The sequence below is a fragment of the Notamacropus eugenii genome, chromosome 3, assembly GCF_028372415.1.
Source record: "Notamacropus eugenii isolate mMacEug1 chromosome 3, mMacEug1.pri_v2, whole genome shotgun sequence".
Classification (NCBI taxonomy): Eukaryota; Metazoa; Chordata; class Mammalia; order Diprotodontia; family Macropodidae; genus Notamacropus; species Notamacropus eugenii.
The window spans coordinates 24,224,177-24,247,895 of NC_092874.1; the positions used below are offsets into that span (position 1 = coordinate 24,224,177).

A 23,719-nucleotide genomic window follows, 5' to 3' on the forward strand; every position below is an offset into this window, starting at 1 on the left:
TTGGTATACTTTTGGGGGGATGAACATTTATTGTAATAAAAACTGGGTATCCGTTTCAAATAAATCAGGTTGGCACTGGTGCTCACAGATTACCAGTGATCACCTGAGAGTGTACAAATGACATTGTTTTGGTTGACATAAACATCTCTATATATAAATATCTCAACAGGCATCTTGGGGTGGCTCAGCTTTGATGTCAAGGAAGCATCGCAAGCTTCTGCATGGCATCCACAGGTAAATGTAGTTTCCCAGTTCGTGGTGGCACCTTCACTCAGAAGGGACACCCCTCTGGATTTTGTTTTTTAACTAATGTGTTGATATGGGAGAAAACAAAACTTTTAGAAAGACAACCACCACCCCAAAGCAAGCAAGCAGACACAAAAATCATCCCCACAGAAACAACCAAACATTCAGAACTCTAAATTAGACACTAATACTGTGAAATCTGCTCATAAGAACAGCCTTTGGGGAATGGGAAATAATTATGTTTTTCTCTGCCCCCTCCCCTTTCCCTCTCTTTGCTTCCTCTCACAGGGCTGACTCAGTGGCCTGGAACCCACATAAGATGCTTATGGCTGGAATCCAGTGTTGTGCTCTTCTTGTGAAAGACAACACGGTGAGTTTCCTTCTCCGTATTTTTTGGGGGGGGGGGGGAAGGAGACAAGAGAGGTAAATCAGAGTGGGCCAGAGGAACACAGCCAATTCAGAAACCTAGGTTAGGACCAATGTCTGGAGTTTCTAGTCTAATACCAAATAAAGGGTAGAAGGAGAGACCTGTAGCCCCCAATCGAAAAAGAACCTGAGGAGAACAGCTGGCATCTTTGCTAAAGTCACTTATGGCTTTGATTTAGATGAAACAGAGCGTGAGCACCAGGACTTCTAGAGACAGGCTCACTGCTGCTCTTTGGGCACACATTTAAAAGCTTGGTTTCACATGTTACTGAGATTGTTTCCCCTTGAATACATTTGGGAGTTAAGTTTTCTTTAAACTAACTGCTCACTGTGAAAATGGAGCAGATGTTTGCTCTGCTTTAAACAGAATACTTAATATGCTTAGCTAAGTCTTAATAGCCCAGTTTAGTGAAAAGATATTATTTAAGGTTGATCATTGGGCTGATTTATTAGGTGGCTTAAATGATGAATGTTTAGATTCCCAATGTGAGTCAAGACTGGATCAGAAATGATTCAAAGCAACTCTGGGGGATGACCAGTTGATGGCCATTGGGCAAAGTGTTGGTTGAACTTCCTCTTTTCCTGAGGGGCAAAGAAAAATGAAATTACTCCCCATTCACCAAAAGTTGTTGCCATGAGCACATATGTATCACTATGAAAATGAGAAGAATCTATTTGGAAAACATTCCAGATGTTTATTTCTGAAAATGCTTTCATAGGTATGTGGCACAGAATAAGAAATTTTCCTTTGACTTGGGTATAAATTCAAATTTCTTCCTCCGGCTTTCTCAGATGAAATGGCTTCCCTTGGCAAGGCTCAATTTATTTTCTATTTGTATTTAAAATTAAAAGAACTTTAAGACTCCTGTTACTGTCTTACATCTCTGGCATACATATGAATCTCCTAACCCTATCATAGGGACATGCTAGTGATTGGTGGGGACTGGTAAAATTGGGGAGAATTTATGGAAGAGACTCTGGAATATTATAAGAAATTACAAATATGAGGAATTCACAGAAGCATAGCCAGATGTGTCCAAAGATACAAAAGCTTAAGTAAGAAGTGTTAATTCAATTTAAGGAACATTTATGAAGTACCAAGACACAAAGACAAGATGATAATATATATAATAGCTACACAAATGTTGACTATGAGTGTTTAAAAAAGAGTCACATGCTGATGAATCTTAATGAACAATCTCAGTCCTGGAGAATTAACAAAGAATAATACTTTCCCCTTCTCAGTAGGGAGGTATGGGTGATGGATATGGAATGGGATATCCATCAGATATGGTCATTGTGCTGATCAGCTTTAATAAAATATTTTTTCTTTGTAAGAAGTAAAGGGTCAATGTAGGATCTGCCCAGGTGGCTGTTGAGGGGATATGACTGGCATAAATGAAAAAGAAATAATAAAAGAACTTACAAAAGCAACACTATACATATCAATTTAATACATATTTATTAAGCTCCTCCTATGTGCTACTTAGGGGCAGCTAGGTGGTGCAGTGGATTAGGAAGACTCATCTTCATGAATTCAAATCCACCCTCACTTACTAGCTAAATGCCCCTGGACAAGTCACTTAACTGTGCTTGCCTCAGTTTCCTCATCTGTAAAATGAGCTGGAGATGGAAATGGCAGACCTCTTCAGTATCTCTACCAAGATAAACTCCAGATGGGGTCACGAAGAGTCAGACATGACTAAAGTGGCGAAACAGCAACGACATGCTAGGTGAAGGGAACACAGTGAAATAGTGCTTGTCCTCAAAGGGCTTACATTCTATTTGGAGGAAATGGCATTTACTAACTGCCTACAATGAGCCAAACACTGTGCTAGCTGACAACAGTACAAAGATGAAATTAAATCCATCCTGTCCTCAAGGAGCTCATATTTTTATTGAAAGGGGTACAGAAGTATATCTAACTTAGACACAAAGTAGAAAACAAGGTATTTTTGTTGGAAAAGATACAAATAGGTCAACACCTGGAAGGGATCATGAAAGGATCCATGTTAAAGATGGTGCTTGAGCTGAGTCTTGAAGGAAATAGGTGAAGGTGAAGGAGAAAATACTTTCCAGGAATGGAGTGTCAGAGGAGAAACAATGCAAAGGCACGGAGTTGGGAGATGGAGTACCATGTAGGAGGAACAGTAAAAAGTCTAATATGGCTGATCCTGGGCAAGTCACTTAGATGCTGTATGCCTCAGTTTCCTCATCTGTAGAATTAAGGGGTAGAACTCAATGATCTCTAAGATTCTTTCCTACTTACAATCTTATGACAGTAGATTATGTGAACAGGAGTCATGTCTAATATGGCTTGAAGAGTAGACGGGGCCAGGTTGTGGAAGTCTTTAAATGCCAAAAATGGAAGTTCATATGTGAGCACCGAGGCAATAATGGAGTTGATTGAAGAGGGGAATGCTACGATTAGTGCTGTGCTTTAGAAAGATCACCTTGACATCTGTATGGAGGATGAATGAAATGAGGGAAAGATGTATTGGGAGCCCCATGATTAAGGTATGGCAATAGTTCAGATGAGAAATAGGGATGGCCTAGAGGAGAGGGGCAGCATGAATGGGGAGAAGAAAGGGGATGGGAGAGATGTCGTGAAGGTAGAAATGATGGACCTTAGAAACGATTAGATATGTGGGATGTGGGAGAGGAGGGAGTTAAGGATGATGCTGGGGGGGAGGGGAGATAGGAAGTTGAAAGCGGGTTGGTTTAGGTAGTACAAGCAGGGGAGGGGCAATGAGTGGCCATGTTGAGGCTGAGATACCTGTGGGGCATCCAGTTCAAAATTCCCAAGAGTCACACACACACACACACACACACACACACACACACAGACACACACACGCACATTTTCTATCCCAGGCTTTGAGAGTTGGAAGGAACTTCAACATCCATCTTGTTCAACCCATAAACAAAAGAATCCTTACTATAACCCCCAGGAAGTGCTAATCTACCTCTCCTGGAAGACCTCCAAGGAGGAGGAATTCACCACCACTTGAAAATGGCTATTATACTTTGAACTGTTTGGGAATTTTTCGTAGCATCCAACTTACATTTCCCACTTTCAACTTCCACCAATTCTTCCTGGTTCTGCCCTCTGCATCCAAACATAACAAGGCTAATCCCTCCTCCACAGAACAATCTTTCAGACATTTGAAGAGAGTTCACATCCCCACCTTGAGCCTCCTCTCCTCCAGGTCAAACATTCCCAATTCCTTCAACAGATCTTACAATATGACCTTAATGTCCTTCACCATCCCGAGTGCCCCTTTTGGACAATCTCCAGTTTGTCAATGTTCTCTTAATCTGTAGTACTCAGAATTGACCACAATACTTAGGATAGGGGTCTGAGAATGATGGAATGATCACCTCTACTGCTGGGAATTTTTTGTTGCTGCTCAGTCATTTCAGTCATGTCTTCATGACCTTCTTTGGGGTTTTCTTAAGAGAGATACTAAAGTGGTTTGCCATTTCCTTCTCCAGCTCATTTTCCAGATAAGGAAACTGAGGCAAACAGGGTTAAGTGACCTTTTCAAAGCCACACAGCTAGTATCTGAGACCAGATTTAAACTCAGGTGTTTCTGACTCAAGACCTGATGCTCTATCCACTACACCACCTAGTTGCCATAATTTCCAGCAACAGCAGTTAGGTGACAGCGGATAGAGTGCTGGGGCTGGAGTGAGGAAGACCTGAGTTGAAATCTGGCTTCAGACATTTACTAGTTGTGTGACCCTGAGCAAGTCACTTAACCCTGTTTGCCTCAGTTTCTTCATCTTCAAAATGAGCTGGAGAAGGAAATGGCAAACCACTACAGCATCTTTGCTGGAAATCCCCAAAAGGGGTCACAAAGAGTCGAACACAATTGAAAGCAACTAAACAACAAAATAATGTAGCCTGAGACTAGCCTCATTGGTTGCCACATCATGCTGTTGACATATTTTGAACATGCAGTCCACTAAGACCCCCTAGAACCCTCTCATTCATTGCCAAATTCAGCACCTTCAGGTTTTAGGGCTAAGATTGTTCTTATAAGACTACACCACTCTCCTGTTTATCCATTTTCTGTTACTGCCCTTGCTGCTTGCTATCTTCCACACATCTTTTTAAAACCCAAGTTGAATATGTTCCCTTAGTGTACATATGACTCTCTTTAGAGAGTTGCCAGCACCTAGGACAGAGTCTTGCAAATAGTAAAATGCCTTTATTGAATCCAATTGAATCCCTGGCTGGATTGGCTTCCTTTGAATGATTTTAGGCTGTGCAAACCCACTTAGCCCTTTGAAATTGACTCATCCAGTCTTGATTGCATGGCAGCCCATGTCTTAATGGCTTCTGCTTCTTTATCATGAATTCTACAAGGGGAGGTTTAATATCTCTCCATGATTTCCCTTATTTTGACCTCAGCACTAAGTTTTCTTTCACTGGTCAGAATTTGGATCAAATTGTATATATTGTTCATTTCACTTCTCAAAGGATGAAATTATCCTTAAGGCCAATGAATACCTTGATGGTTATTTGGCATTCGACAGAGCAAGCTCCAGCAGATGTCCAGATAATTTGAAAGTCCCTTGTTGCTGCTATGTCATACCTCTGTGACAGCCTTGCAGTCTGCTTTCTGAATTCCTTGTATTGACTGCCTTCCATTCAAGTGATCTGTTGTGCATTCCCATGACAGAATTGTTTGGATTTCTCCATCTGCTGGTTTTGACCTAAATGTTTTCTGTCTTGCTTTCCCAGTGTTCTTCACGTAAGTATATTTTCCTAAGGAAAACATTCTTTCTGGGAACACAGAAAATGGAAAAGTTTTCCTTTAGTCTTTTATCTACTCTTCTAGGAAGGAAACCAGTTTGAACTTTTTGCATATGTAAAAATTATTTCATGGTAGTAGAAAGACAACATCGTGAACTCTCTAGAGATCATTTCAAAATTTTCCTCACCCTCTAAACTTGCTATACGTGAGCACTTCAGTCCATCGTTGGTAGATCTTGTGGCCAATTCCCTTGGCAAAACTTTATTATCTGTTGGCCATAACAGTTTGCTGTTGTGGCTTGAATCTAGTGACTAGCTCTAAGGCTTATTGAGTGTAGTTTCCTGTCTTTTCTCTGAAGAGGAGGCTAGGTTACCTACATTTCTTTTGATTGGTAATTTGTAGCTCTCTACCCAGCCCAATTCACATAGGTTTTTATTATGCACTTACTAGCAACTTTCTACATTTATATCCCTCTTTCATCCTCTCCCAGGGACTGGATTTTAGAAACTCTCATTTTTCTGCTGTCCAGCTGCTATTACTGCTGTTACATAGAATTACATGAACAAAATCTTGGAAGTCACCTTAGAGATCACCTAGTCCATCTCTCTTTGGAAACTGAGGCCTGGAGAGTTAAACTAACTTGGCTGAGGTCCCATGGCTAGTTGTTGACAGAACTAGTACCACAACTCGGATTTCTTGAGTCCAGTTGAATACTCTCTCTATGTGGTCATATTTATGCAATTTTATTTATTGCAAGAGTAGGTAAGAATAAATGTGAATTCTTATACTCTGGTTTATAAAAAATCAACTTTACAAGCACAATAAGGGAAAAGTATGACTTGACATTAGTTATTCTACAAATATCACAGTTTTAGGGAACTTGTAGGTAAGTATGAGTCAACAATGTGAAATGACAGCTAAGAAAAGGAATGTTACCTTGGGATGCATTCAGGGAAGCATGGTGTCCAGGAGTACTTGACCCTGGTTGGACCCCATCTGCACTATTATGTTTAATCCCGGGTACCACATGTTAGGAAGGTATCAATAAGTTAGAAAGTGTCCAGAGGAGACTCACAAGGAGGGGCTCATGGCACATAAGATCAGTTGAAGGAATTGGGAATGTTTAGTCTGAAAAGAAAAGACTCAGGGGAATTATGGGAGCTGTCTTCAAGTATCTGAAGGGCTGCCATTTGGAAGAGGGATTAGATTTGTTTCCTTGACCCTACAGGAAAAACAAGTAGCAATGGGCAGAAGTTCCCAAGAGTCAAATTTAGGCTTGAAAGAAGAAAACATTTCTTAATAGTGAGAGGTATCCCAAAGTGGGAAGACCTGCATCTGGAAGTTGTAGAAGAAGATGCCATACGAGGCCTTCGATCCAAAGACAGATGGTCATTCATTGGTTATGTCATAGTTGCTTCTCAGGCACAAGATGGATTCAATAGCCTCTGAGATCCCTTCCAAATGGATTCCGTGATTCTAGTCTCTGGAGTAAAACCTTCAAGCACATTTCTGAGAATTGCTGTGTTAAGAGGCAGTTAGAGTTAAAGAATCTGGGTTCAAATCTCAATTTTGCCACTTACTTCCTGTATGACCTTGAATAAATGATTTAGCTTCTATTAAGATCAGTTTCTGCCCCTGTAAAATAAACTGGTTGAATGAGGCTATCTCTAGGTCTGCTTGAGCACCAACTCTGTCATCCTCTCTTAGAAACATTATATAATTACATGATAACTGAATGCTTAAAAGCTGGTTGTTAGATCTGCATGGTAATACTATTAGCATGTGATAGTGTATAAGCTCCTTGAGTACAGGAACTATCTCATTTTCGTCTTTGTATCTCTAGCACCTAGGATAACACCTGCTACATAGCAGGCTTATTGATTGATTTGCATTACACCTTAAGGTTTCCAAGCCTTTTCCTTTGTGGTGACTGAGTAGTAGGCTGTGTCAGCATTGGTATCCCAGTTTTACAGATGAGAAAACTGAGGCTCAACAGGGTGACATGATGCTTTTGATCTACTTTCATAGTCAGAATGGAGGAAGATGGAGGTATGGTAATCATTGTGCAAAGAATTTTGAGATTGCAAAAACTCTGGGATTTGATAGAAAGACATTCTGATTAGAAATCAGATTCTCTACTCAACTTCAATGTACCTTCTGTATGGCTACCAAAGTGAGTTTCCTTAACTGCAGACCACTTTCATCCCTACTCAATAAACACAGGTGGTTTCTTGACTCCCTTTGTATTAAGTATAATCTCCTCTGTTTGACTTTTGAAGTCTTTCTCATCCTGGACCTAACCTACTTTTCTAGCTTTATTAATACATCATTCTCCTTCCTGCACCCTAGGTTCCATCTTTGCTGCCCTTTTCTCTGCTTCTTTCGCTGTATCTCCTATCTCTGTGTTTACAGTGGTCATGCCTCATGCCTGGAATACCCTCCCTCATAGTATCTTTCTTCCTTTAAGATGCAACTCAAGCATTACCTTCTACATGAAGACTTTTTTTCCCTCACAAAGTGTTAGTGCCCTTCCATCCAAACTACTTTGTAGGTGGTACAGTGGATAGAGTGTCGGGCTGAGAGACAAGAAGATTCCTCTTCCTGAGTTCAAATCTGCCCTCGGACACTTACTAACTGTGTGACCCTGGGCAAGTCACTTATCCCTGTTCACTTCAGTTTCCTCATCTATAAAATGAACTTGAGAATAAAATGGCAAACCACTCTAGTATCTCTATGGAAAAAAAAAACAAACTCAAATAGGATCACAAAGAGTCAGATACAGTTGAAACAACTAAACAACAACAAATTAACAGAGGTAAAGCACTAGAATTAAGAGGGATTGGGAAAAGCCTTCCTGTAGAAGGTGAGATTTTAGGAGGGACTTGAAGAAAGTTAGGAGGCAAAGATGAGAAGGGAGAACATTTCAAACATGGGGGACAATCAGAGAAAATGCCTAGAACCGAGAAATGGAATATCTTGACTTGTCTGTGGAACAAAACAAGGACACCAATTTCCCCGGATTGAAGAGTACATGGCAGGGTTCTGGAGGGGGTATAAGGTATATGGGAAAGGTAGAGTGTGTGCAGAACATGGACTGGGACATTTGGTGTAATGTATTCTCTATGGGACTTACAGAAGGAAGGCCACATATTTTTGTCTTTGAATCCCAAGAACCTAGCGTAATGCCTGTCTCATACTAGCTATTTAATAAAGGTTTGATGAATTTTATTGAACTGAACTGGAGATGCAGATAGTTGACCAGTATATTCCTAAATAGTTCCTCCTTGAATTGTTGTGGACCATCAAGATTGAAGTGATGCTGTGACAGACTCAGTTACTAACTTACTGGCAGTAACAATGAATAGAAATCCTGAATCTGACCCCTAGTTGATGCACAGGTATACTCTCATTAATATAATGCAAATTATCTAGTAATAAATTGTTCATGCATCACAGGGAAAAGCTAATTCCTTCATTTGTATCCTAAAGCTCTAACTAGCTGGTGGCTATTTGCATTCTTCTTTTAGGGGATGGGGTTGGCAGCAGGAACAAAGCAGAGCTATTTGCTCTAGGAGGTATAATATTACTAACCTTCTTTGTATTATAGGGATAAAAAGAAAACCAGAGATACAAAAAAAAAAATCTGCGATTCTAAATAGGTTCACTTCAGATGTAAATTCTGGATCTACATGGATAATGTTTTAGGATCAAATGATTTTTGATGCTTTGATCTGAAAGCAAAGTCAAGATATTTTAAAAATTCAATAGAATAGAGGGGAGCAAATCTAAGCATTTTTTTATTTTCACTTTATTAAGTGGGAAAGTAGGCCTATATGCTGGCAGTGTCAGTATTTGTTTTCTGTTGCTTTAAAAAATATTTATCAATATTCTACTGGTGTTGCAGTTAGCCAGGAGACATGGAACAGAACAATCTCCAAAGGTCTGAAAATGAGCATTACCCAAAGAGCAATGGACACACACGTAGTGGGTGGGACAAGGTACCATAAAGAATCAATGAGGAACTTTGGAAGAAGACCAGAAGTAAAGCATATTGTCAATAAATGGATGATAGAAAATGAAACTGATCTGGTCATATGATGAGGGCAGATCATGTGATAACTAATGGGCGGTCTGTGATCCACTGGTATCATCCCAATGTCATAAGAAAGTAAGCAAAACACACACACACACACACACACACACACACACACACACACACACACACACACACAAATCCCTGAAGCGAAATTGTACGTGGACAAAGACAAAAGCCAAACAGAATGGGCAGTCCTGGATGGGCTTCAGTCTGTATGACTGGAGGGAACATGTATTTCTGTGAGATAAAAAAATCCACTGGAAGGTTTAAATAGGTTTTTCAGAAGGCTTTTAAAAAACAATAGTTGTGAGATAATAAAATATACCAGTCAGACTACCCACCCTCGCCTCCATCTTTGTCTTTTTCTGTCACACTCTTTGAAAATTAAAACAAAAACAGAAATAGAAATCTCCCTCATAATCAATAAGCATAGCCAAGCCAAAAAAGTCTCAGCATGTCTGAAAAAGCATGTAGCATTTGGCTCTTGCAGTCTCTCTCTATCAAGGGATAGGCAGGACGGTCCATCAATCATCACTCATCTAGAGCTGTGGTTGGTCATTGTACTGAGCAGAGTCCTTAAGCTTTGCAAAGTTGATTTTTACTTTTACAGTATTTTGGTCACTGTCTAAGTTGTTCTCCTGGGGCTATTGCTCACTCTGCATCAGTTCATAGAATGCTCCCATTTTTTTCATCATTTCACAGAGAATAATAATTAATATTCTATTAAAAACCTTTAGCATGCTTTGTTCAGTGAATCCCCAATTGATGAGCACCCTCTGTTTTCATTTCTTTACTACCAAAAAAAAAAAAAGAATTCTATGAATATTTTTGCACATCTGGGCCATTTCCCTCTTTCTTTTTAACTCTTTGGAGTACACGCCTCGTAGTGGGATTGCTGGGTCAAGGTGCTTCTTCACTTTAGGTGGTACAGTGGATAGAGTACTGGGCTTGGAGTCAGGAATACCTGAATTGCAGTCTTACCTCAGAGACTCAGTAGCTGTATCAACCTGGGCAAGTCATTTAATCTCTTACCTTCACTTTCTTTAACTGTAAAATAAGTGGATTGTACACAATGGCCTCTAAGATCCCTTCAAGCTCAAAATCTCTAATTTTGTTTTCCTATTGGAATCTAACTGCATTCAATTCTACAGGATATTGAAAATATATTTTCTAGGATAAAACTCAGCATCATGTAATTTTAATAACCCATCTTGGGCTGAGACAATGGGTAAGAAACCACATCTCTCTCCTTTCATTTCAGAAGGAGGGGGCTAGGGCTGTAGTGTATTACTTACACTATTAGACTATTGGTTTGGTCTACTGGAGAGCTTTCTCTCTCCTCTTTCTTTTTGAATGTTTGGGACAAAGGATGACTCACTGGGTAGGAGAGAGGGTATTGTATATTTAGAATCAAATATGAAATAAGTCAGTAAAAAGAAGATTAAAATTAAACAAATAAAATGTATTTTTCCTTTTTTACTCTGGAGCACAAAATGACCAGACTTCTATTTTGGTTCTTATCAATTCCGGAGTGGGGTGGATTGAAAAAGCAGAAGGCAAAAGCAAATGGTGTTTTGGTTATTTTCCCCTCCTCTTGCAGACCTTATAAAAGTACCATTAAGTGGGTTTGAAAGCTCTGAACAGTGTGATAATCACTGTGTGGTGTGTCGATGTGACTGGGGCCAAACAGCAATTTCAAAGCCTCCTCTCATGCAGGGAATTCTCCCTTTTCCTCATATGCTTAAATCTAGGTATCGTCTGGAATGTCAAGTTCCCTGCTGTAATGTAGGTTCATAAGGCAACAATTGTAGAATTACAGTGAGCTCCAAATGAGCTCTGGGAGACAGCTCTGAATGTTCCAACTAGAATCAAAGCATCTCCCAGTTGGAAAATCCAGCCCCTTCCCAAATGGCCACTTTTCGTGTAGAGTCTGGGTATCATGGTAAAAAATGGAAGAGACCTTGGACATCATGTAATCTAATGGATTCCTTTACACCTGAGAAAACTGAGGCCCAGAAAGGAGACAACTGGCCATCAAGCCTTTGCCAATAGACCTGGTAGTAAACTATATGGGAACCTTACATCACATCTTTGAAATCTAGTCTTCTACAGTTTTGCCTGTGCATAAGACTTTAAAACAGTAAGCAGAGAAGGAAGGAGAGATTACAGATAGAGGGTTAGAAAGGCTCCAAGAAGCCACTGAGTCCAGTCCTGTCTTTTATAGATCATAAACTAAATCATGGAGAGGTTGCATGTTGGCCCAAGATCATACAGGTAATAAATTTTGAATTCAAGTCATATACACACACACAAAATCATCCTCCATCTCCTCCATCATCATTCGGGGTTCCCTCATTTATAAAATGGGGAATGGAAATAGAATTCAGGATTCTTCACCTTTGTCTCACAGGACCCTGTGGTAATCCAGGGAAGCCTGAGGATCCCTTCTCTGAAGAATATCTCTGAATGTATAAAATAAAACATGTAAGATTAGAAAGAAGACCAATTGATTTGAAGTAAAAATGCATTTTTCCCTAAGTTGGAAACTCTCCAGGTTAAGAACATCTGGATTGGATGATCTTAGAACCCCCTTCTGGCTCTAACTCTGTGATGCCACAATCTCTGGAAAGACTGGGTTCTGTTCCCTGTCCCAAAATAAATTTCTTCTCCAAAACAAAAAAGCACTACTAATCCCAATATAATTTCCAAGGTTCCATTATTTTATTCATGTATGCATTCTCTCGATAAGTGCAGATTTCAGAGTTTCAATTCGAATCCTGGCTTTGCTAATTAGTAGCTGTGTGACCTTAAGCAAATCCCTTCCACTCTGTGGGCTTCAGCTTCTTCATCTGTAAAATGAGGGGGTTGGCTTCAGTGACCGCTAAGATCTCTTCGGACTTCAGATCTGTGGTCCTAAGGGTGAAAAAGAGTGCAGTCAGTCCTTTTCAGTTGGTTTTGTTCCTATGAGTGGATTGTTGAAATAATGCCTTGTGAGCCAGTGGTTTGTTTAAAGATTCCATCCCTTCTGTCTTAGCACAGATTGTAGCACAGCTCAGCAGACTGTGTGACCATCTCTCCCAGAGGAATCTGAACCAAGGTTAGTACAGGAGAGTGCCGTTGGCCAGTGGCTTTCATCAGGGCAGGCACCCTTGCTTAAAGAACTAGATTATCTTTGAAAAGGGAAAGAAAGCCACATGTAAATAAGAATTTGCTAATTGTTCCGGATTGTGACTAGGTTTGTCCTTGACTGATAATCACCACGATGACTTAGCACATTCATATCCATGCATATCTAATTCACATGCAAGCCAAGACAACACCCTCATGATGTCATTTGTTCTCTTTGAGAAGGAAGGGTGAATAATAACAACATACGTTGTATGTGTATATGCATGTGACATACATGACATAACATGTAAAACACTTAAAATTTTTAAAGCTCCATATAAATGTTAGATTTTTATTTTTGTATTCATGCACATGTACAATCAATCAGTAAACATTTATTAGATACTTACTATATGTCAGGCATTATACTAAGCTCTAGGGGTAGAAAAAGAGACAAGAGATGGTCCGTGTCCTCAAGGAGTTTATAATCCACCAATCTCACAGTGAAATCTGAAGCATACAAATTTACCAAATATAAATCCCTTAGTTTTCATATGTTCCTTTGCCACTGTAACAAGTGCCATTGACACAATAAAGACTGTGGTAAGTGGAGGAACATCGAAAAGTAGGCAAGTGTCTTAAATCCATCCCAGATGAGGACTGGCTGAAGGAAGTGGGAATGCTCAGACTGGGGATGAGAAGAATTTGGATGGACAAGAGAATTGGCTTTAAGTATTGAAAGGGTTGCGGTGGAAGAGGGATTCGACATGTTGCTTAGTCCCAGATGGTAGAATGGACAGAACTTTCTAAAGACCCATTTAGAACTGGATTTCCTAATAATCAAAGATGTCAAAAAAAATGGAACAGGCTGCCTTTGGGGTGGTTGTGGATCTCCTTTAATGGTGGTCTTCAAGCAAAGGCTGACTGATCACTTGGTGAGAATGTTGGAAAGTTTATGAGATATGGGTGATCTAGGTGGATACTGAGGGCCTTTCTAACCTGGAATTTCCGTTCTATGACCCTGTGCTATTGTAAGTTTTTTGATAAAAGACGGGGCTTGGGGACTGACTTGAAAAGAGAAATGGAAAGAAAAGATGGGACTAAGTCTTCCCTTTTCTTGTCTCTTGAGACATAATAAATTATTAAATTTAATTATTCAAAGTATTAAACAATTAATTAATTATTAAATAAATAATGAATAAAAACTACTAAATAATTAGTCAACACGCCAACAAGGCATTTATTAAGCATCATGCTGAGTCTGCAAATACAAGAAAGGTAAAAACAATCTCTGCTCCCAAGAAGACTGCAGTCAATTAGATGAGAAAACTGGCAAAGAACTCGATATAAACATATGGGATGAACTGGAGATCATATCAGAGGGAAGACACTAAGATTAAAGAGGCTTTTTGTAAAAGATTTGTCACTGAGCTGAGTTCTGGACTTTATCTGAGACTTGAGGAAACCTGGGAAGCCAGATGGTAGAGACGAACAGGGAGAGAATTCCAGGAGAACAGCCAGTGAAGGTGCCCAAAGTTGGGAGATTCAACATCGTGCCTCTTTTCATATCCCCAGCACTTTATAAAGTGTCTGACACATAGAAGTCACTTCATATATGTTTACTGATTGATTGATTGAACAGCAAGGTGGACAAGCTTTGTTCCTTTTACGTTAAGCCACTTCCTTTTCTGTTTATTTCACTATGCAGGTATCACTAAGTAGCATAGACAACTGTTGTATGTCCTTTCAATTTGGTCTTGAAGTATTATTTCTTAGTTTTATTGCTAGTGAAAGTTTCATAGAACAGATTAAACTATCAGCACTCTGTTGTAGAGATGCCGATGCTTCCATTTCGTGTGCTGTCAGATTCTTTGTACCATTTCCCTATCAAACCTGCCAAAGACATAGTAAAAGACAATGAAAAACCCAGTTTTCAGAGCCAGGGAGAGCTACAAACTTATATTTAATAGTAATAAAAAAAAGATTGCTTTCAGCTGGAAAGGTGGCATTGAACTGGGTTTTGAGTGCTGTCCACTTTAATAGTTTCATTTTCCAATTAGGAAAGCTGGCAGATAGCTTAGGCTTCAGTTAAACCACTCCATGAAACATGAGATGGCGCCTTGGGGAAAGTATTCAGTGAATGCTTTCTTTGTTGAACAGAATTATGACTTCTGGAGCCATTCACCTGTTGGTGGCAAATGAATAGACATTGGAAATCAAGAGTGTTGAATGTTTTTCCCCCTCCCATTAGATATCATGAAAATAATGAATCCATCCATCTGTCAATGCTGGGTTTTTCTTGTCTGAGAAAGGATGTTCATTTTGGAAATGTCTCCATTGCCCTGGTAACTATTGAGGATATGTAAATTCATGGTACTGTAGAAAATATGTGAGATGGGGATGCATAATGCCTTCTATGAACATGGTAGGTGCTTAATCAGTGCTTGCTGAATGAAATCAAATGTAGGTTTTGTAAAGTGATAGAGAATGAAGGCATTTTAATCTCTTATTTAGTTAAATTCAATGTCACAAACATTTATTAAACACTGGCTTGTGCCAGGCACTATGCTAGGCACTTTGGATGGAAGACAAAAGAGAAAAATAGTCCCTACCTTCAAGGAACTTGCATTCTACTTCATGGATATACCATGTAAAGAGATGCAAAGAGACAGATAAATATAATAAAAATTGAGAAAAGAGCAGTATCAGCCATGGGAATCAGAAAAATGCTGTCCAGAGCAAATGGTACCTCAGCTGAGCCTCAAGGAAATTAGAGCTGGGCTTGAGGAGAGAATTTATCTCTTGAATGGGGGACAGCCTATATTAAGACATGGAGGCACAAGGTAGAATGTCAAGTTCAGGAGATACCAAATATACCACTTCAGTTAGAATGTGGTTTATATGAAAGTCAGTAATATGAACTGCTTAGAAAGTTAGGTGGAAGCCATATTCCTAAGGACTTTGATTACCAAACTGAGGAGTTTGTATGTAATTCTAGAAGCAATGGTGACCTACTAAATGTTCTTGAGCAGGGGAGTGGCATGATCAGATTTATGTTTGAGCAAGATTATTTTAGAGGAGAGACTGGTAGCAGGAAAACCAAGCAAGAATCTTTTGCAATGGTACAAGTGAGAACTGATAAATTTGTGTTATTTACCATATGATAAGGTGAAGTCCTTCAAAAAGAGGAATCAACTGATGAATAAAAAAGGCAGTTACAAGAACAGACTTCGGAGCTGTGGCAAAAAGAAGCTATGACCCTTTCCATACACTGTCATTTATTACAGGACAGGTTGGCCGAAGAATGGCTGAAATTCTCTCTTTATTACTACCTGCTGCTAAGGAGGAGGAAAAGGAGAAAAGGAGGGAGAGGATATATTTTACTCTTTATTGCTTCTTGCTTTAGAGAAGAAGTAGTAAGGATACAGTCTACTTTCAATTGCCACCTGCTACCAAGGGAAAAAACAGAAAAAGTGGAAGTATACTTTATTCATTATTGCCCTTTGCCACTGAGGAGAGTAGAAGAAAGAAAGTGCTTTTGTGCACTGGCATCTATTATTGCTTGAAGATAAAGTAGAAAAATCCTACAAAGAAAGAGAGTTAGAGAACCTTTTGCCAACCAAAGGATGAGGTTCATTGCCTGAACTCTGCAGCTAAAGGAATGAGCTAAGACTGATGCTGGAAATGGTGGGTAAAACATGGCAGCTGTTGAGGAGTGAGCCCAGTTTCTTAGGGGGACAACTTAAAAATGGAGCATCATAGAAGAAACGCCAGTGTTTTGATCTAGCCAGCTAAAATTGTGTGCTTAATTTAGCATTAGTCAACAAGAATTTAAGTTCTTACTATATATTGGGCATTGTACTAAGCACTGATGCTACAAAACGAGTCAAATACACAGTTTCTTCTATTGGGGAAACATATAAAAATTTGTACATACAAGATAAATACAGCATATACAAAAGTTAATCTCAGAGAGAAGGGACTGGCCATAAGAGAACCTGGAAAGGCCTCTTTCAAAAGTTGAGTTTTGAGCAGACTCTTGAAGGTGCAGAATTCCAGGCATGGAAGTGAGCTAATGAAATAGTATGGTGCTGAGTGCTGTTGAGTTGTCAAGTGTATGGAACGGAGTGAAGTGTGCACTTAGCAATAGAAGCATGTATTCTTATAGAAATTGTGTTCATCCAGGAGCTTTTTTGGTCAGTTCCAGAGACAGAAAGAAAATATTGAAGTCTACCAGAATTGTGGATTGCCCTCTGGGACATTAAGGATCTGTCCACTGTCCCCACAGATACTCTATACATTGGTAGTAGAGTATGATCTAAATTTATGAGTAGAATATTATGTAAATATTGTGTATTTGCTTTGCTTTCCATTTTGACCAAGACTAATTTTTTGTGACTGATCTGTTCATCAGAAATATACCAGTGGGGGCTCATGAGCTTTCAGCTAGAGTTAGAGATAACTACTCACAAGGGTTACCCCTATGATGTTGAGAATAGTGACTTATAGCATTTACTCTCTTTCTAATGAAATCCTAATTTGACCAGTGTGAGGGCAAGTCAACGGAAAGTCAGCTACAGAGTGAGAAAAAAATGAACACCACTGAGAGAGAAGAGAGAGGGTAGGAACTGACACATCATTGGGGAGAAAAAGTTTAAATAGCTACTACATCTTTAAGTTTCCATTTTGGAAACTATATATTTATTATGTGAATAGGATTTAAAATGTGTATTTCGCATTTGTTTAATCTGAAATTGTAGTTCTTTCAATAAGATGTCACTGAAGTTTGTGAGCCTAATAGAGCTGAGGGTAACAAACTGTGATAGAAGCTGTTTCTTGCAGTTCTCCTGTACCTCAACACCATCATAATGGTTAGAGTAATTCCTATTTGTAGTCGTAGCCTATTAGGAGGACATGGCTATCAGACAACATTCATTGTCTGCCTCTCAGAGCTAGACAGAGTCAAGAAGACCTGAATTCAAATCCCATCTCAAATGCTTACTAGCTGCATGCCAAGCAAGTTACTTAACCTCTCTCTCAGCCTGTTTCTTCATCTGTTAAATGGCTATTACAATAGTAGGACCCAAAGTTGTTGTAAGGATCCATCAAAATAATATACATACAGTGATTTGAAAGCTTTAAAACATTATATAAATGCTAGCTATGATTAACTTATTAATTTTTTTCATCCTCACATATTTTATTAGGAAGTCTTTGAAATGTAAAGCATATGCCAGCCCTCAAAGTTTTGATGCAGGTTTACAGGATGAGTTCCATGATATTTCAACTGAAGTTGCTTGAGAAAGAAATTTATTTCGACAGATTACTCATGTTTATGGAATTTTTGAATATTTCCAAAATTTCCTAAGCCTTTATTTTAAAAAAAGAAAAGGAAGACCTGGTCACTTTTAGCTCAGAAATTACTTTTCTGCATAGCTTCTTATTTGCTCTGAAAATCAATTTTTTCCTTCTCTTCTGAGCTGCAGAGGCCAGAACTCCAGAGGCTGCTCCAGCTTCAGGAAATAGAAGCCTCTGGTTTTTCTACTTCAGATTAAAAATTCCATTTGAGCTGGACCTGAGGTCTGGTTAACAACAGCACAATAAACACTAGATCCGGCCTGATCTTGTTAAATGTTTGTACTTGGGGTGGGAGAGATTTCATTGAACTTCAGTGCAGTCATGCTTTTCTTCTTTGTCAGCACAGTAAGCATGGAAGGAGGACAGTTTTGTATGTGATGTCCTCGTGACCATCTCTGGAGAAGATCTGAGACCCTAGCTCAATGTCGTTTGAGGACCCTAATTTGTTTCTGCTATGTGCTTTTAATTCAACAAGTACTTACTTAGGGGATAAAGGTACTTTGCTGGGAGCCCCAGATACGAAGAGAAACACTAAAGTCCCTTCCCTCAAACAATTTCCATAGAAAGGAAATTTACTTGGATAGGTAAACACAGAGGTTTTTTGTTTGGTAGGTTAGTTTTTTGTTTGGTAGGTTGGTTTTTTGTTTCTTTGGGGTCTGGATGCAAACAAAGGGGTGTGTTTGTAAATGTTTAACAAAGAAGAAGAACTTACAACACATTTTAAAGTTGAATTTGCTTCATTATTATCACTTTCTTAAGTCTAGACAATCAACAAAACAAGTCAAGCCTTTATTTGTAGTGTTTACTGATTTCCAAAATGTGAGTGGTCCTGCTGAAAACTGAACAACTGGCTCTCCAAGCTGGCTCTAGCACACCTCTGTGTAGGCAGTTCTCTGGTCAGGAACCTCCCTCTCTCAAAACAGATTAACATCTGCTCCACAGCTTAAATTCTTAGATAATTTCTTGTGGTACTGAGAGGTTAGGTAATAACAAAACCCACAACAAGTGGCATTTATATTGGGTTCTAAAGATTGCAAAACACTTTACAAAAATTTCATTTTATCCTTGCAATCAACCTGGGAGGTAAGTACTATGATTACTCCCATTTTAGAGAAGAAGGAAATAAAGGCAGGGAGAAGTTAAGTGATTTGCCTCAGATCACACAGAGAGCAAGTATCTAAGGCTGGATTTGAACTCATCTGTCTGACTTGAGATCCAGCACTCTATGTACTTTGCCACTTAGATGCCTTTAGTTTAGGTCACTTGCCTAGAGTCACCCAGCTGTTATTTAGAGGATACACTTGAACCAAAGTCTTCTGAACTCTGAGTTTGGTACTCTACCCATATTGCCTCTCAGAAACAAATTATATCATTTTTTTTAGTCAAGCCATAGTCAAAAGCCTTCAGTTTAGACTTCACTCATTTGAAATTGATAGTAATCTGGACATGGTGGGGTGAAAAGGTTAACGCTGGAATATTTATCAATATTTATGAAGATTTTGCTAAGCACATTCAAAAGCCCAGAATCTCAGAGTTGGGTCTGACTTCAAGGGCCATCTTGTTTGAGCCATACTTAGAAAAACAATGTCCAAACATCCTTACAAGTTGTCATCTGCCTTTACTTGAAGACCTTCAATAAGGGGAAGCTCACTGCCTCCTAATACAGCACATTTCACTTTGATATGACTCATTATTAGGAATTTGTTTTCCTTATATCAGTCCTAAATATGGGTTTTTCCAAAGTCCACCAAGTTGTGCCCTCTGGAGCCAAGAATAACAAAGGTAATCTTTCTTCCCTGTGACTAATAGCTCAGTGAAAGCTAAAGGACAAATGGGATGAAGAGTTCAGTTCATGACTTGGTGGCTGAACTAGCTGATTGTGAGTAGCACCAAACAGTCATAGCTTTACCAATGGAAGAGATCTCAAAGTCCTCTAATTCAACCCCTCTTATTTTACAGATGAGAAACTGAGACCTAGAGATGATAAAAGAATTGTCCAAAGGTCTCATAAATTGTGAGTGGCTGGGATTTGAACCCAGGACTTCTGTCTCCCAATCTAAGGCTACCTCTCAGCCTTGATATATAAACATATAGACTCCCTCTTAATTCCAGACATTCAACCAACTTAAGAAGGAAGATCAGCAAGCTATTTTTAAGCCAGGACAAGACCACTTTGTACTCTAAGATGGCATTCAACAATGCCTGGGATATCAAATTTGTCTCATCTATTTATAAAAGCACTTAGATGATTCTGAGGCAAGCCTCCCATCCCACTCTCGATTTGCATGATCTTTACTTTTCACTCTCAAACTGCCCCCTCCCTAGCCCCAAACAGGGTAAGGTTATGAGATTGCAATATACTTTTCTGTTAATAATAGAATACGACAAAAACAAAAAATAATGACAAATTTGCATTACACTCCTCTGTTCTTCTGGAAAATTCTTCTTATTTGGGAAAGGTTTAATATCTTCAGAAATTCTGCAAATTTTTCAGAGTTGACCTTTTAGAAAACTAACAGTAACTTGATCTTACTAAGCAGTTAAGTACTTAAAATCCTAGACATAGCTGGAGGATTTCACTAAGTTGACTTTGCTGTCAGTCTGTTACATGAGTGCTCATTCCCTAAAGATGTTGGAAACAGAATCAAGAAAACCAATGTGATCTTCAACAACTCCGCCGGTTATCATGACTGTGCCTTCCCCCATCAAATTCCCTTTTTCCATAGGCAGAGCAAGATCATTTCCTTTGGCAAATGCAGAAACTTAAGAAGGAAAAGTTAAGCAACGTTACAGAGAATCTCCACTTCTTGATTTCCATTTTGTTTTGTTTGTTTTTTTTAAGTAGGTTACTAAATCAAAAATCTCAGAATTGTGTGGAAACTGAGAAAATCTAGGCCAACTTGTGACTGAAAAATAATCCATTCCACAAAATACCCAACAATTGGTCATCCAGTCTTTGCTTGAAAACACTCTGGTATGCAAAAAACCCGCTGCCTTCTGAAGCAGTTGATTCATTTTTTGGATAGTTCTGATTGCTACATCAACTGCTATCTAGTCATGTTTCCTACTTCTCGGAGTTGGAAAGTTGAATTTTTGGACCCAAAGTTAAGACTTTTATTCCCATTCAGTTTCATTTGACTAAATTTGGACCAATTTTCTAGGCTCTGGAATTTTCTTTGGATTTTGACTTTCTCATCTATCATGTCAGCTATCCTCTCAGCTTTGTGTCTTCCACAATTTTCATACATTTATCAGACACTAAGGTAATATCAAGCTAGAGTATAATAGAGGACAATTATCTACTCACTGGATACAAAATGTTCATATTGATGAGGATCTGGAGTATAACCAGTAGCGTGTTAGAGTCAATTTATATTGGCTCATAAGAGCTGGTTGTTAAATTTTCAGTGGTAGCATTTTTACCTTGGAAAATTGGCAAAGGCTTTGAATCAGAGTTTGATTTATTGCTTTGTTATTATCCAGGCTTAAGAAAGTGATGGAGAAAATGTTAATAACGTTGATTAGACTTAAAATGTTTCATGTACACACTGGGGAGGGAGGAGCTGGTGGTTAAACACTTACCAATACACCTCCGAATGCTGTTAATCAATCATTTTTTGTTATGTCCAACTCTTTGGGACTGCCTTTGGGGTTTTCTTGACAGAGATACTGGAGTGGTTTGCCATTTCCTTGTCCTGTTTATTTTGCAGATTAGGAAACTGAAGCAAACAGGATTAAATAATCTTGTCACATCGCTAGTAAGTGTCTGAGGCCAGATTTGAACTCAGGAGGATGAGTCTTCCTGATTCCAGTCCTGGTATCTATGCACTGCATCACCCAACTGTTGCACACTCCTAAATCGAACTAGCGTATTAGCTATACTTCCATAGATATACTCAACTGAAGGATAAATGATGATCATCATTCAGGGCTCCTTAATGCTAAGTTGAAGCGAAATTACTATAGGGAAGGTAGATAGAAACAATGGTCTGGTGGAAAGAGTGTTCTATTTAGAATCAGTGGACCTGAGTTTAAATCCTAATTCTGAAACTGTACATGGGTGACCTTGGGGAAGTCTCATAACCTCTTTGGACCTTAGTTTCCTCACCTATAAAATGAGAGTGGTAGTTATGGAAGAGGTGTTTTCTAAGGTCATTTTTCTGACCTAAATCTATCCTCTTGGGAAACATAAAAAGGTAGTATAACATGGTGGATAGACTTCTGAATCTGGTTTCAAAACCTACCTGCTACTTGAACAACTGTGTGACTCTGAGAAAGTCACTGTGTCTCTCTGAGCCTTTATTTCCTTTATCTATAAAATTCAGATGATGATAATTTCTATAGTGCCTTCCCCATAGGGTCATTGTGATGGTCAAGTGGAATAATGTAAGGAAAGAGCTTTGTGGACCTGAAAGTGTCAGATCAGAGTATCATAGATTTAGAACTAGAAGGCCATGTAAAACTAAAGGTCATGTAGTCTTATTTTTCAGATGAGGAAACTGAGGCCCAGAGGATGTCAGTTGACTTACCCATGGACACAAAGCATCAGAGGTGAGAACAGAGCTAGGTCCTCTGATTCCATATCCAGCTTTTCCCAATAGACCATGATTCATCCTCCAAGAAGGCCAGGTACCCATTTCTTGTAGAAGATCTTTACATTTCAGGGAAGAATTAGACTAGAACATTCTTGAGGTTCCAAACAAAGATACAATTTTGCAATTCTATGATTTCTTACGAAAGTGAGTGAGTTCTAGTCTAATCATGGTTATACAGATTGATCCTGTCTTCCGACCCCATGCCCCCCAAGTCTAATGTCTTTCCAGCTACTATTTTGATTTCCATAAGTTGTTTAAGAGATATTAGCACTGAAACATAATGCAGAGATTTATGTTTCTTACATTCCCGATTTTTGTCATGCCAAGCAGACCGAGTCACTCAGTCCCTGAGTATTTTCCTTTCTTGTTTTGTGAGATAGTACTTAATGAACTTCATCATGCGTTAATGTGTCTGATTCATTTTTAACCTCAAGTGATGGTTCTTACCAGGTTCTCAGTCTCTGTGCTGTGTCTGCTGGATGTTATGAAGATGTTTCATTAAACTATTAAAAAAACAATACCCCTAACCTTGTTCACGCTCCTGTCATTATTACAAAACAATATTTTCCTCAGAAACACGATCTTCCTCTCTATGCTGAAGGACATCTGAGAAGTGAGGCCGCTTTATTCATTTTAATGCCAGAATGTGCAATCGAATACACAGCAGGGACGTTGGGTGGGAGGGAGTTGAGTGGGGAGGCATGAGTAAACTCGTCATTTGTTTTCTGAAGAACAAGTCCCAACCCTCCAGTGGTTCTTTAGGAAACCTTCATAAGGCAGGGAGAACATTCACCAAGAAGACATTAGCAGGGCCACAGCCAACAGGTCAAGTATTTAGCCTGGAGCTTGTGTTATTCGCTGTGTCCTTCACTTGTCTATCTAGCTGAGATTTGTCTTTCTTTCATGAAGGGTATTTGTAGCAAAAATCAGGGGTACTTGCCTTTAGCAGGATTGAGCAGCCATTGCTTGGGGATTGCTTAGATTTTTCGGCTTTGACAAAGGGTAAATATGTCAATAACCATGATATACACGGAGGCAAAGGTTGGCTTTATTCTCCTTACTACATGTAATATGAACTTTTAATACCTTGTGAACATGGGCTATGAACTAACTAACCTTTTAGAATA

The 23,719-nt window shown here is 39.1% G+C and overlaps 1 protein-coding gene and 1 long non-coding RNA gene across 9 annotated transcripts in view; one reads left to right on the forward strand and one right to left on the reverse strand.

The window, feature by feature from the left end:
* GADL1 (glutamate decarboxylase like 1) overlaps positions 1 to 23,719 on the forward strand; it is a 201,236-nt gene that overhangs the window by 79,577 nt on the left and 97,940 nt on the right. For all 3 annotated transcript variants that reach the window (XM_072651116.1, XM_072651117.1, XM_072651118.1), the window contains 2 exons: positions 170 to 234; positions 535 to 616. In XM_072651116.1, the coding sequence (XP_072507217.1) occupies positions 170 to 234; positions 535 to 616 (147 nt within the window). The remainder of the gene's footprint in view (positions 1 to 169; positions 235 to 534; positions 617 to 23,719) is intronic.
* LOC140532555 (uncharacterized) overlaps positions 12,231 to 23,719 on the reverse strand; it is a 79,570-nt gene continuing 68,081 nt past the window's right edge. For 5 of the 6 annotated variants that reach the window (XR_011976575.1, XR_011976576.1, XR_011976577.1 and 2 more), the window contains one exon: positions 12,231 to 12,444. This is a non-coding gene — a long non-coding RNA (uncharacterized lncRNA). Of the gene's footprint in view, positions 12,445 to 13,049; positions 14,825 to 23,719 lie in introns of all 6 variants that reach the window. The other variant, XR_011976578.1, reaches the window with a different exon arrangement.